At 42.4% G+C, this 15,186-nt stretch overlaps 1 protein-coding gene across 1 annotated transcript in view; it reads left to right on the forward strand.

The window, feature by feature from the left end:
* Positions 1–15,186, forward strand: part of sema4f (sema domain, immunoglobulin domain (Ig), transmembrane domain (TM) and short cytoplasmic domain, (semaphorin) 4F) — a 240,280-nt gene that overhangs the window by 172,966 nt on the left and 52,128 nt on the right. Inside the window, exon 8 of the mRNA XM_043691726.1 lies at positions 13,692–13,873. Within this exon, the coding sequence (XP_043547661.1) occupies positions 13,692–13,873 (182 nt within the window). The remainder of the gene's footprint in view (positions 1–13,691; positions 13,874–15,186) is intronic.

Below are 15,186 nucleotides of genomic sequence, written 5' to 3' on the forward strand. Positions count from 1 at the left end.
TAAAGCCAAAGTACAGAGGGATCTGGGAGTGCTAGTAGCGGATTCTCTAAAGGTAAACATGCAGGTTGAGTCCGTGATTAAGAAAGTGAATGCAATGTTGTCATTTATCTCAAGAGGGTTGGAATATAAAAGCACCGTTGTGCTACTGAGACTTTATAAAGCTCTGGTTAGGCCCCATTTGGAGTACTGTGTCCAGTTTTGGTCCCCACACCTCAGGAAGCACATACTGGCACTGGAAAATGTCCTGCGGAGATTCACACGGATGATCCCTGGAATGGTAGGTCTGACATACGAGAAACGGCTGAGGATCCTGGGATTGTATTCATTGGAGTTTAGAAGATTAAGGGGAGATCTAATAGAAACTTACAAGATAATACATGGCTTGGAAAGGATGGACGCTAGGAAATTGTTTCTGTTAGGCAAGGAGTCTAGGACCCGTGGGCACAGCCTTAGAATTAGAGGGGGTAAATTCAGAACAGAAATGCGGAGACATTTCTTCAGCCAGAGAGTGGTGGGCCTGTGGAATTCATTGCCGCAGAGTGCAGTGGAGGCCGGGACGCTAAATGTCTTCAAGGCAGAAATTGATAAATTCTTGATGTCACAAGGAATTAAGGGCTACGGGGAGAATGCGGGTAAGTGGAGTTGAAATGCCCATCAGCCATGATTGAATGGCGGAGTGGACTCGATGGGTCGAATGGCCTTACTTCCACTCCTATGCCCCATATGGTCTTATGGACTAATTGGACTGAGGGTGTCTGTTTCCATACTGTATGACTGTATTACTCTATAATATGAGACCCTAGGGATGTATCAGCTTTCAGTTCCATTAAGTACTCCAACTAATACCCATTTTCTGTTCCTTTTTTTAATAGACTCTTGCTCCTCTGGCATTTATGAAAAGTTACTTATGTTTTATTTTAAGAAGACCAAATCAAAGCAATTTTTAAATTGCTCTGAAATTTCCTTTTTTTCCAATTATCAATTCATTTGTTTCAAACTCTGAGACTAACATTAACCTTCATTAATCCTTTTCTTTTTATTATAAGTTCTTGCAATCTACTTTCAAGTTCCTCACAAGTTTACTCTATTTTCCGCACTTAATCCATCTCTTGGTCCTACCTTAAATGACTCCTCTTTGGGTATAATATATCCATAATTCCTCTTGTTAGCACGATTGGGCCATTTCTCCTGTTATATTTTAGAAAGGAACTGTTGCAGTGCATACAGTCATTCTTTAAATATTAGCCATTGCCTATCGACCATCGCACCTTTTAATGAAGTTACCCAGTTTATCACAAGCAGATTTTCTTTCCTAAAACATATCAGTGAACCAGAAGAATTGTTCTGATAACCAAACAAAAATGGTCTTAGACTTTAATTCCAGATTTTTAAAAAATTCAAATTCCACCATCTGCCATATTGGGATTCAAGCCCAAGCATTACCTGGGTCATTGGACTACTATGATGTGGTGGTGCTGGTGTTGTATAGGGTGGAGAAAATCAGATGTTACACAATGCCATGTTGTGGTTGACCTCACCTGATCAAGGAGCAGCGCTCCGAAAGCTTGTGATTTCAAATAAACCTGTTGGACTGTAACCTGGTGTCATGTGACTTCTGATTTTGGATTACTAGTCCAATAACAATATCACTACACTATCACCAACTAACCATTGCCAAATTGCCACGTCGAAAAAAAACCCAGCAAAGACTACTGTTGCCAGATACAGGGGGATCTATTTTGTGAAGTAAAATTCTGCACCTCACAACTGGTACGTGGTTCTCACCTGAAAATCAGTAGCACTGACTTCCAAGTGAACCTGTTCCATAACTCCTGCGAGGCTCTCGGCCTGGAGAGAATCATTCTAAACATACCCTCAAACTAAAATAATTGGAACTGGAAATGACATGCAATTTGTGTGCAGTGTGGTAAGATTGGAAGTGGAACCTGAAGTGAAAGCAAGGCTGGGGGAAAGCCCCTAATATTTGGTTAGGGATTTCAGCATGAGAATATTTACCACTGATTTCAATCATTGAAAAAAACAAGTGTTCTTATGTTACTTACTGCATAATTTTGATGCATTACAAATAAATCACTGAACGATTTTTATTTCTATTTTCCTGTTCCTATCTTCAGGTTTAAGGAGTAAACACAACGGTTTCCAATAGCATGTCTTTATCTTTGACAGACTTCAGTCTTCTGTGATGAATTTCACTTCTGTACTTAACTGTTGGGTATTGTCTGGTGTGGCTCAGTAGGCCCGCTCTGGCATACCAGCTTCTGCCACATTTGTTACAGATGACAAAAGTGGACAGTGAGCTTTCTCTGAACCCTCTTCTTGCTTTGTGAGTTTTCCATTTCTCCTTGTGTGTGGCTTGAGGAGCTACAGCTCAGAGCCAGATGGAGACTGAGCTTGGATATCTGATTGCAAACCATTGTATTGATGGTAATTGCCTCTCTTCCTGCGGGCGGTTTAGTCACATGATTCTCACAGTACTGAATCCAATTGCCTTTTTAAAGTACTGCTTTGAAATAGTAGTCAATTAAGGGTTGAGTGCTGCTCCATAAGGCATCTACTGACAATAATAACTAACACTGGGCCACAAAAGGAAATCTGTCCTGGAGAAAGTAATCCGGAACTTGCATTTGTGCTCTCTGCAATTAAATCCTTCTTGTGTCAATACAGTGAAACAGTGGTTACAATTTAGCAAACTTTGTCAGGAGACTTCTAAAATCTGTTGGTGCGTGTCCTCAAACTTTTGTATCTTCTGTCCAGTGAAAGAGGATGAAGAGAGTATAGCTGGGGTTTGAGAATCTTTGATTATGTTGGCTGCTCGTCTGAGGTAGCAGCAAGTGTAGACAGAGTCAATTTGAAGGAAGACTGGCTTTTGTGATGGTCTGGGTTGTGTTCATATATCTGTAAGTTCTTATGGTTTTGGGCACAGCAGTTTCCATACCAAGCTGTGATGCAGGATGCTTTCTGTGGTCCATCTATAAAAATTGGTAAAAGTCATTGCGGATATGCTGAATTTCCTTAGCCTCCCGAGGAGTCATAGAGCCATAGTGATGTACAGCATGGAAACAGACCATTCGGTCCAACCCGTCCATGCTGAGCAGATATCCTAACCCAATCGCGCCCCACCTGCCAGCACCCGGCACATATCCCTCCAAACCCTTCCTATTTATATACCCATCCAGATGCTTTTTAAATGTTGCAATTGTACCAGCCTCCACCACATCCTCTGGCAGCACATTCCATACACGTACCACTCTCTGAGTGAAAAGGTTGCCCCTTAGTTCTCTTTTATATTTTTCCCCTCTCACCCTAAACCTATGCCCTCTAGTTCTGGACTCCCCGACCCCAGCGAAAAGACTTTGTTTATTTACCCTATCCATGCCCCTCATGATTTTGTAAACGTCTATAAGGTCACCCAACAGCCTCCGACGCTTCAGGGAAAACAGCCCCAGTCTATTCAGCCTCTCCCTGTAGCTCAAATCCTCCAACCCTGACAACATCCTTGTAAATCTTTTCTGAACCCGTTCAAGTTTCACAACAACTTTCAGATAGGAAGGAGACCAGAATTGCATGCAATATTCCATCAGTGGCTTAACCAATGTCCTGTACAGCCACAACATGACCTCCCAACTCCTGTACTCAATACTCGGACCAATAAAGGAAAGCATACCAAACTCATTCTTCACTATCCTATGTACCTGTGACTCCACTTTCAAGGAGCTATGAACCAGCAACACCCCCTAGGACCGTACCATTAAGTGTATAAATCCTGCTAAGATTTGCTTTCCCAAAATTTGGCACCTCGCATTTATCTGAATTAAACTCCGCCTGCCACTTCTCAGCCCATTGGCCCATCTGGTCAAGATCCTGTTGTAATCTGAGGTAACCCTCTTCGCTGTCCACTACACCTCCAATTTTGGTGTCATCTGCAAATTTACTAACTGTACCTCTCTTATGCTCGCATCCAAATCATTTATGTAAGTGAGGAAAAGTAGAGGACCCAGCACCAATCCTTGTGGCACTTCACTGCTTATAGGCCTCCAGTGTGAAAAACAACCCTCCACCACCACCCTCTCTCTTCTACCTTTGAGCCAGTTCTGTATCCAAATGGCTAGTTCTCCCTGTATTCCATGAGATCTAACCTTGCTAATCAGTCTCCCATGGGGAACCTTGTCGAACGCTTTACTGAAGTCCATATAGATCATATCTACCGCTCTGCCCTCATCAATCCTCTTTGTTACTTCTTCAAAACACTCAATCAAGTTTGTGAGACATGATTTCCCACACACAAAGCCATGTTGACTGTCCCTAATCAGTACTTGCTTTTCCAAATACATGTACATCCTGTCCCTCACGATTCTCTTTCTGGGTAATCCAAATTTGGAGGAGTGTAAAAATTTCTGACTGGACCAGCTGCTCCTTTTTTGAGGTATTTTAGGTGCTGAAGGTGATTTCCTCGAATTCCAGGAGCAGCAATGACTGTTTTATATGTTGTTGCATTGTTTTTTGAAGTTGACGAAGTAGAGGCATTGTTGTGTTTTCTTGACTGTAGCATCAACATGGATGGACTTGGATAGAACTTGAAGCTTTTAACCCCCTCCACCTCAACATCACTGATACAGACAGAGGCATGTCCTCCACTCTGCTTCCTGAAGTCGATAACCAGCTCCTTCATTTTGCTGATATTGAGAGAGATATTGTTAGTTTTGCACCATGCCATCAAGCTATCTTTTTCCTTTACTCTGTCTCATCGCTGTTTAATATCAAATATGGTGGTATCGTCAGCAAATTTGTAAATGGAGTTGGGGTTGAATTTGGCCACACAGTTATGAGTGTATAAGGAGTAAAGTAAGGAGTTGTGTACAACCGTTGAGGGGCACTGGTGTTGAGGATTTTCGTAGAGGTGGTGTTGTCACCAATCCTTACTGAGTGCTGTCTGCAGGTAAGGAAGTTGAAGATCCAGTTGCATGGGGGGGAAGCAGAGACTGAGGTCTCGGAGCTTGGAGATGATAGGTTAAAATTATAGTGTTAAAAGTGGAGCTCAGATTAATAGATAGGAACCTGACATGGGTGTCCTTGTCATCCACATGTTCCAGGATCAGTGTAGGGTAACAGAGGTGGTGTCTGCTGTGGACCTGTTATGACAGTACATGAATTTTAGTGGATTAAGGAAGTCTGGGAGGCTGGAGTTGCTGTGTGCCATTGCTAAGTTCTTGAAGTACTTCATAATGATGGATGTCAGAGCCACTGGGCAGTAGTCATTAAGGCACATTGCCTGATGTTTTATTGGGGACTAGGATGATAGTGATCTTCCCTATATCTTATAATTTAAGAGACCTGAGAGGCAGAAAGGCTGGGAAGGAGAGAGAAAGAGAGAGCAGGAGCTAGCAAGAGGAGTTGGGAGAGGGATTTAGGTAGTAGAGTGGAGGGAAGGATGGGCAAAAGGTGGTGTGGGAGAACGAGGATGGCTGCAGAGACTGGGAAGCTTTACGAGATGCGAGAAGAGAGTGAGACAAAAAAAGAGTGTGAGACCAGAGAAGAGAGTGAGACCAGTACAAATGCAAACCTGTCAACAAAGGAACATGTCACTAATTACAAGTTAGGAAAATGTAAAATCACTGAGGTGATGGCTTACATTCAAATGAAGGTGGAATGGAACCTGCATTCAAGGACCATTATGGTGATATTAGCTAGTGCTAGGCTCACAGACAGATGACTGCAGGAAATTCTTCTGCATGAGGGTGAACAGCCAAAACTCATGGTCCACATTGGTCCTCACAACAGAAAGGAGGGAATGTGTGGTCATGCAATCATAATGCAGGGAGCTAGGTAGAAAATTAGCAAACAGGATCTTTGAAATAGTAATCTTTGGGTTACTCCCAGTATTGTACTGAATTGAATTGAATTGAATTGATTTTATTGTCACGTGTACTGAGGCACAGTGAAAAGCTTTGTTTTGCGAGCAATACAGACAGATCACAGAGTTAAGTAGCATAGATAGTAAATAATAGGTAAACAGAGGCAAAAATAAAAACACAGGTACAGGCGACCACAGGCAAGTCAGTATAGAATTAGGAAGATGAGACAGATGGAATGCCTACTAGATTGTATTTACTGATTTATAGTTTCCCTTTTAGTTAATCTGTTTCATTTCGAATGTTATATGCGTTTAGATACAGAACCTTCAAATTTTTTTTATGCTTTTTAAATTTGAATCTTATCTGTTAGTTGACTCTTACATTTGACTCTATTCCTTCCTGTCACACTTTGTTTATCATTTCTGACACTAAACCTTTTTTCTTTGGCCTTGCTCTACTCTTCCCAAGTTTCAAAATTCCATCATCTGTCTTGACAAGATTCAACCCAGGGTCCCCAAGACATTACCTGGGGCTCTGGATTAACAATCCAGTGATAATACCACTAGGCTATCACCTCCCCGCTGCGGACACTATTATTGAGAATTATTGTAATCCCTCTGCTACGTCACTAGATATGGACTATCACACGGAAAATGCCCCCCTCAATCTCAAATTTCCATTTGTCAGTAATCCTCTGTCATACTAATATCCTGTCCGAGGACCACAGGATATTAAGTATCCTAAAGTGTAGTACCTTGTCAAATGCCTATTGGAAAACCAAAAATATTACATCTCCTGATTTGCCTTTGTTCATCCTATATACAATATAATGCAGCATAGGAACGTGAGAACATAAGAGCTAGGAGCAGGAGTAGGCCATCTGGCCCCTTGAACTTGCTCCACAATTCAATAAGATCATGCCTGATCTTTTCATGGACTCAGCTCCACTTACCCACGCACTCACCGTAACTCTTAATTCCTTTATTGTTAAAAAAAAATCTTAGCTTTAAAAACATTTACTGAATTACTGTCAACTACTTCACTGGCTAGGGAATTCCATAGATTCACAATCCTCTGGGTTAAGAAATTCCTCTTTAATTTAGTCCTAAATCTGCTCTCACTAATTTTGAGGCTATGCTGTCTTGTCGTAGTTTCACCTGCCACTCTACTTGTATCTTATCTATTCCCTTTATAATTGTTTATGTTTCTATAAGATCCCCCACCTCATTCTTCTGAATTCCAATGAATATAATTGCAGTCTACGCAGCCTCTCCTCACAAGCCAATCCCCTCAGCTCCGGAATCAACCTCGTGAACCTCCTCTGCACCCCCTCCAGTGCCAGGCCAAAACTGCACGCATCACTCCATGTGTGACCTCACCAGTGCCCCATACAGCTGCAACCTAACATTCCTGCTTCAAAACTCAATCCCTTTAGCAATTAAGGACAAAATTCCATTTACCTTCTTAATCATTTGTTGTACCTCCAGCTCAACCTTCTGTGATTCATGCACAGTGACACCCAGGTCCCTCTGCACAACAGTATGCTACGGCCCTGCAGCCCACCAAGCCTACACTGATTCCTAATCCTTATTTAGATCCATTTCTTATTGCCTATAAATGGAATCTAGCCCACTGCCTCACATTCATGTGTGAATCAAGATACGCCTTCAATGTTGTTAATGTGTCTGCTTCCACCACATCCACTGACTGTGCACTCCAGGCATCCATCACCCTCTGTGTGAAACATTTTAGGGGAGAAGTGCAGGGAAACTTACCCTCTTTCCACCCTAGAAAAAAGCCTCTGACCATTCCACCCTATCTATGTCTCTCATCATTTTGTAGACCTGTCAGGTTGCCCATCAGCCTCCGTCTTTCCGAGTTTATATATCCTCTCCTCATACCCTCCAGACCAAGCAACATCTTGGTAAACCTTCTCTTCACCTTTTCCAAAATACCCACATCCTTCTGGTAGTGTGGTGACCAGAGCTGCATGCAACATTCCAAATGTGGTCTCACAAAGTTTTGTACAGCTGTAACATAACTGGCCAACTTTTATATTCGATGCCCTGGCTGATTGAAGGCAAGCATGCTGTATGTCTTATTGGATCACCTCATCCACCAGTGTTGCCACTTTGAGAGATCTGTCGACCTGTACACCCAGATCCCTCTATGTCAATGCTCCTAAGGGTTCTGACATTTATTGTAGAATTTGCACCTGAATTTGATTTTCCTAAATTCATCCTCTTCCATTTGTCTGGATTAAATTCAATCTGCCATTTCACTGCCCAAATCTGTAATCTATTGTGGATGACACCAAAATTGGTGGCATAGTAGACAGTCAAGAAGGTTTTCTAAGATTACAAAGGATTTTGATGAAATGGGTCAATGGGCTGAAAAATGGCAGATGAAGTTCAATATAGTTAAATGTGAGATGTTGCATTTTGGTACAATAGACAAGGGTAGGGCCTTCGATAGTGCTGTAGAACAGATGGACCCAGGGATGCAGATACGTAATGCTTTAAAGTTTGTGTCACATATAGACAAGATGATTAAAAAGGCATTTGGCATGTTTGCCTTCATTGCTCAATCCTTTGAGTATAGGAGTTGGGACATTATGTTGAGGTTGTACTGAACATTGGTGAGGCCTCTTCTGGAATACTATGTTCAGTTCTGGTCGTCCAGTTATAGGAAGGATATTATTAAGCTAGGCAGGTTCAGAAGATATTTAGCAGGGTGTTGCTGGGTATGGAAGGTTTGAGTTATAAAGAAAGGCTGGGACATTTTTCAGTGCAGTGTAGGAGGTTGAGAGGTAACCTGATAGTAGTTTATAAAATACTGAGAAGTGGGGAACGGGGAACTTCAAGACTAGGATGAGAGGAGAGAGATTTAAAAAATACATAAGAGGCGCTTTTTTTTAAACAGAGGTTGGTTTGTGAAAAATGAACTTCCTGAGGAAGTGGTGGATTCAGGTACAATTACAATGTTTAAAAGACATTTGGATGAGTACATGAATAGGAAAGATTTGGAGGGATATGGACCAGGAGCAGGCAGGTGGGACTAGTTCAGTTTGGGATTAAATTTGGCATTGACTGGTTAGACCAAAGACCCGATGACTCTAGGATTTAGTCTATATCCTACTGCATCATTTGACAATCCTGCTCACGATCTGCAACTTGGCCAATTTTGGTGTCATCCTCAAACTTACTAATCCGACTGAAAGTGTAGTGCTGGAAAAGCACAGCAGGTCAGGCAGCATCCAAGGAGCAGGAGAATCGACGTATTGGGCATATTCCACCATTTATATATATATTACAATCTAAGAAGGTCATAGCACTGATCCCTGTGGACCATCACTAGTTACTGATCTCCATTCTGAGAAACACCCTTCCACAACTACTCTTTGTTTTCTATGACCAAGCCAGTTTTGTATCCACTTAGTCAGCTCACCCTGGATCCCATGAGACTCCACCTTATGTAGCAGCCTGCTATGAGTTATCAAATGCCCTATTGTAATCCGTGTAGATAACATCAAGTTCCTCATCAATCGTCCTTGATAACTTCTCAAAAAACCCAAGTTAGTGAGACATGACCTTCCCCTCACAAACCCATGCTGCCTTTCACTAACAAGTCCATTCGCTTCCAAATGTGAATAAATTCAGTCTCTCAGTATCTCCTCCAATAACTTGCCCACCACTGACATCAGGCCCACCTACCTCTAATTACCTGGGTTATCTCTGTTTCCATTCTTAAGAAAAAGAAACAACATTCTTCAGTCTTTTGGAATCACACAAGAGGACAAAGAGGATGCAAAGATATCTGTTAAGGCCCTAGCTATTTCTTCCCTTTCCTCCCACTGTATCCTGGAATACATTCCATCTGCCCCTGGGCACGTCTTCCTTAATGTATTTCAAGGCATCCTTCATTATTTTGACCTGCCTGAGAGTATTCACAAACCTACCCTCACCTTAACATCCATCACATTCCCCTCTTTCTGAATATTGATGTAAAGTACTCATTAAGGATATCCCCAATTCTCTGGCTCCACACATAACCTCCTTCCTTTATCTCTGAGTCTGCCTACTCTTTCCCTAGCTACACTGTTGCTCCTAAGATATGTATAAAGTGCCTTGAGATTCTCCTTAACCCTGCTGGCCAAAGACATTTTATAGCCCCTTTTAGCCCTCCTAACTCCCTATTTGAGCTCCTTCCTATTTTCTGTAGATTCTTCAAGGATATTCTTCTGGTTTTAGTTGCCTAGACCTTAGGTATGCTTCCTTTTTGTTTCGACTAAACTGATCATTTTCCGTGGCACCCAAGGTTCCCAAATTCTGCCATTCCTCGCTTTTGTTTTCTGAGGAACATGCTTGTTCTGCACACCAGTTAAACTGGTCCTTAAAGCCTGCTATATGGATTTACTTTCAAACAGCCACTTCCAATCGACATTGTCCAATTCTTGCCTAATTCAGTTACAGTTGGCCTTCCCCTAAATTAAGCTTCATCCAAGGTCCACTCTTGTCCTTATTCATAAGTATCTGAAAACTAATGGAATAATGATCACTATTCCCAAAATGCTCCCCCCATTTAAACTTGGCTGGGCTCATTTCCCAATATCAGGTCTAGTATGGCCCCCCTCCCTCATTGGACTATCCACATACTGTTTCAAAAAAACTGGATACACCTATCAAATTTCTCCCTGTCTAAACCCCTGTCATTAAGGGAGTCCCAGTCAATATGGGGGAAGTTAAAATCACCCACCACAACAATCCTGTTATTTTCCCATCTTTCCAGAATCTGACTATGGATTTCTTCTCAAGTTCCTGCTGGCAGCTGCGAAGTCTAGTACAATCACAGCATTCTGATTGCATCCTTCCTATTTCTGAGCTCTACCCATAATGCTTTGCTGCAATATCCCTTCAGGATGTCCTCCTTCGACACAGCTGTGACCTGCTCCCTAACCAGTAATGCAACTCCTCCATCTCTGTTGCTTCTTCGTCTGTTTTGCCTTAAACATTGATATCTTTGAACATTAAGCTGACAATCCTGTCCCTCTTTCAATCATGTCCCTGTCATAGCAACAATATCATAATTACATATATTAATCCAGGCTCTTAAATTAATCTCCCCATCCCTATCAGCATTCCTTAAAGACCACTCCCTCCGTGACTTCCTTGTCAGATCCACACCCCCCACCAACCCAACCTCCACTCCCGGCACCTTCCCCTGCAACTGCAGGAGGTGCAAGACTTGCGCCCACACTCCCCCCTCACTTCCCTCCAAGGCCCCAAAGGAAACTTCCATATCCGCCACAAATTCACCTGCACCTCCATACACATCATCTATTGCATCCGCTGCACCCGATGTGGCCTCCTCTATATTGGGGAGACAGGCCGCCTACTTGCGGAACGTTTCAGAGAACACCTCTGGGACACCCAGACCAACCAACCCAACCACCCTGTGGCTCAACACTTCAACTTCCCCTCCCACTCCACCAAAGATATGCAGGTCTTTGGACTCCTCCATCGCCAGACCTCACCACAACACGACGGTTGGAGGAAGAGGGCCTCATCTTCCGCCTAGGAACCCTCCAACCACAAGGGATCTCTTCACACAAGTGCTGTAAGGTTGTTGGCCCTCAACTATGTAGTATCAATCAGCTTCATAAGGCCATAAGAAGTAGGAAAAGAAGTAGACCATATGACCGCTTTAAGCCACCTTTTATCTTAGCCTGCTGGACACACTTTCCTCATTCCTGAAGAAGGGCTTATGCCCGAAACGTCGATTCTCCTGTTCCCTGGATGCTGCCTGACCTGCTGCGCTGTTCCAGCAACACATTTTCAGCTCTTAAATTAATCTCTCATACCTCTTATTCTTCTTGCATTAAAACAAATACAATCCAAGCCTCCAGTTCTGCTGAGCTCAGGAGCCTCTCCCTGACTGCTCTTCCTCTTAGCTATGTTTGCCTTAGACTCAAGCTCTTTCCCAGTTTCCACACTCACTGACCTGTTGCTCTGGTCCCTTACAGAGAGAAGCCAGGGGAATTGTAATGGAGAACAAAGAAATGGCAAAATAATTGATCACAAGTTTGGGTTCTGTCTTCACAAAGGTGGACACACATAATCTCCAGGATTTGTTAGGGAACCAAAAGTCTCATGAGAGGGTGGAGCTGAAGGAAATCAGTATTAGTAAGGAAGTGATGCTGGGGAAATTAATGAAGTTAAAGGCTAACAAGTCACTAGAGCTTGATAATCCAAAATATTAAAGGAGGTTGGAGGATTTGAGCAATAGGGAGAGGCTGAACAGGCTGGAGCTGTTTTCCCTGGAGCGTCAGAGGCTGAGGGGTGACCTTATAGAGGTTTACAAAATTATGAGGGGCATGGATAGGGTAAATAGGCAAAGTCTTTTCCCTGGGGTCAGGGGTGTCCAGAACTAGAGGACATAGGTTTAGGGTGAGAGGGGAGAGATATAAAAGAGACCTACGGGGCAACTTTTTCACACAGAGGGTGGTACGTGTATGGAATGAGCTGCCAGAGGAAGTGGTGGAGGCTGGTACAATTGCAGCATTTAAAAGGCATCTGGATGGGTATATGAATAGGAAGGGTTTGGAGGGATATAGGTGAAGTGCTGGCAAATGGGACTTGATTTTGTTGGGATATCTGGTCAGCATAGACGAGTTGGACCGAAGGGTCTGTTTCCGTGCTGTGCATCTCTACGTCTCTAAGTAGCTTTGGAAGTATTGTCAATGAAAGTATCCAGGGCGATACAGTAGGAATTAGGAAGGTAAATGGTATGTGTGGTACATACCAAGAATTTTGAATGTCTTACTGCAGTTACACAGGGCCTTGTTGAGACAACACCTGGAGTATTACATGCAGTTTTGGTCTCCCTTCCTCAGAAAGGCAGTGCAGCTGAGGCTCTTGCCACAGAGGGAGTGCAGTGGAGGCTGAGGTTGGGAGGACTGTTCCAGGAGGAGAGACCGATTCGACCGGGTTTGTATTCACTAGAGTTTAAAAGATTTGAAACATATAAAATTCTAACAAACAAGCAGGGAGGATGTTTTCCCTGGTTGGGAACTCTAGAACCAGGGGACACAATCTCAGGAGACCATTTAGGGCTGAGATGAGGAAACATCTCACTCCTGGTAATTTTCTACCACAAAGTCTGTGGAGGTAGTCACTGAATATATTCAAGAAAGAGATAGATATTTGTTTTGAATTTTAAAGGTATCAAGAAGTTTTTATTCATTAAAGGTGAGGAAGGCATCGCCTGCTAGGCAAGCATTTATTACCTATCTCAGGGGTCAGTTGAGAGTCAGCCACATTGCTGTGGGTCTGGAGTCACATATAGTCTCGACCAGGTAAGAATGGCAGTTTCCTTCCTGAAAGCACATTGTTGAATGAGATGGGTTTTTTTGACAATCGGCAATAGATTCATTATCATCATTAGACTCTTAATTTCTTTATTGAATTCAAATCCCGCCATCTGCTATGGCTGGATTTGAACCCGGGTCCCCAGAGTGTTACCTGGGTCTCTGGACGAACAGTCCAGCAATGTTACCACAGTGGGAAATTAAAGGGTGACAAGTCACCAGGGCCTGTTAATCCAGAGTACTAAAGGATACAGCCCTGGAAACACTGGATAAATTGGTGATATGAAGAGAAAGCATATTGAGTTAGAATATAAGTGACGAATAGTGGAGCAAGCTTGAAGAGCTGAATGGCTTACTCCTGTTACTAGTTTCTATGTTTCTCTTTCTATGTGTTATGACATGGTGTGCTAACCTAGTATTGCAAAGCATCTAATAGGTCTTCCTTTACTTAGGGAGACATCGGTGGTCAAAAAACACTCCAGAAGAAATGGACCTCCTTTCTCAAAGCCCGTTTGATGTGCTCTGATGAGAACAATGAGATGTTTTTTGAAAAGATTCATGATGTTTTTACTCTTCAGTCTGACAAGAATGACAAGAGTTCCACTGTTTTCTATGGGGTCTTTTCCACGAGATGGTAAGTAAGATAATTTGGATAGAACAGTATACTTCTGTTTTCCATTCTTAATTTGCAGTTTACTCCTTCAACTGTGCCAATTTCTGCTGTCAGAAAGGCACTGGCCTTTGCTAACATATGAATATATGGGTAATTCATAATGACTCTAGATGGTAAATTTGGTGAACAGCGCTCCCTTCGAAAAACCATCAACACTAAGTTCACATCACTGCACCACATGCATTTCTTCGACTCAGTCCATTCCATAGTGAACTGTTCTCTCTCCTTCAACCTATGAGAACAAATAAAGAGAAATTGGCTTGGATTTTCATGTTAAAGGTAAGATATTAATCCAAGATGAAGAAGGTAATCCAAGATGGAGGATGGGAAAAATTTCTGGCTGTAACAGCTGCACCTTTTTTTGAGGTATTTTAGGTGCTGGAGGTGAATTCCTCAAATTGCAGGAGCAGAAATTACTGTTTTATATGCTGTTGCATTGTTTTGGAACTTTGGGAAAAAAAGTCAAAACAACAGCAGTTTTAAAAGGGAGAAGAGTGACAAAGGAAGCACATGGTGAGGTCAGTGCAGGAGAGAGGGAGAGAGAATTTGTACAGTTACTGCTTTTGCTGTTTTGAATTCATGTATCACTGGACATCGGAGTGCGTCTGGGAAAATTAACAAACAGTGAAAATCACAACTAATCTTGGAGGAACCTGTTTGGGCGAAGTTCACAGCACAGAATCAGATAAGTTAACTGTTGTTTAAGTGTGTCCAATAGAAAGGCTGCAGCAGTGAGTGGAGTGGATTCTTTCTTGATCGTATGTTTTTGGAGATATGTCTCTTGATTAAACTAAAAATATAGGTCATAACTATTAATTTAACCTGGAGCAGTGTTTGTAGAGGAATAAGATGGTGTTATTTCCTGGGTCTGTATATTGTGAAGGAGCAAAAATGGCCTTTAATAGAGTGATATGTACTTCTTGTCAGATGTGGGAGTGTAAAGAGAGTTTAAGGGTTACTGCGGATTATATCTGCCATAAATGCTGTTGGCTGCGAATCTTATCAGATCGAATGGATCAGTTGGAGAGACAGTTGGAAGAAATGAAGAATTTGCAACAGCAACAGTATGTGATGAATGGCAATTATAGGAAGGGGGGAAAATCTCAGATAGAGTCACATAAATGGGTTAACTCCAGGAAAGGTAAGAGAGGTAGGCAGCTAGTGCAGGAGTCTTTTGTGGATATACCCATTTCAATCAGGTATGCTGTTTTGGAAAATGTAGGGGGTGATGGATTCTCAGGGGAATGTAGCACGAACAGCCAAGGTTTTGATAT

The sequence above is a fragment of the Chiloscyllium plagiosum genome, chromosome 1 (assembly GCF_004010195.1).
Source record: "Chiloscyllium plagiosum isolate BGI_BamShark_2017 chromosome 1, ASM401019v2, whole genome shotgun sequence".
In the NCBI taxonomy this organism is placed as follows: domain Eukaryota; kingdom Metazoa; phylum Chordata; class Chondrichthyes; order Orectolobiformes; family Hemiscylliidae; genus Chiloscyllium; species Chiloscyllium plagiosum.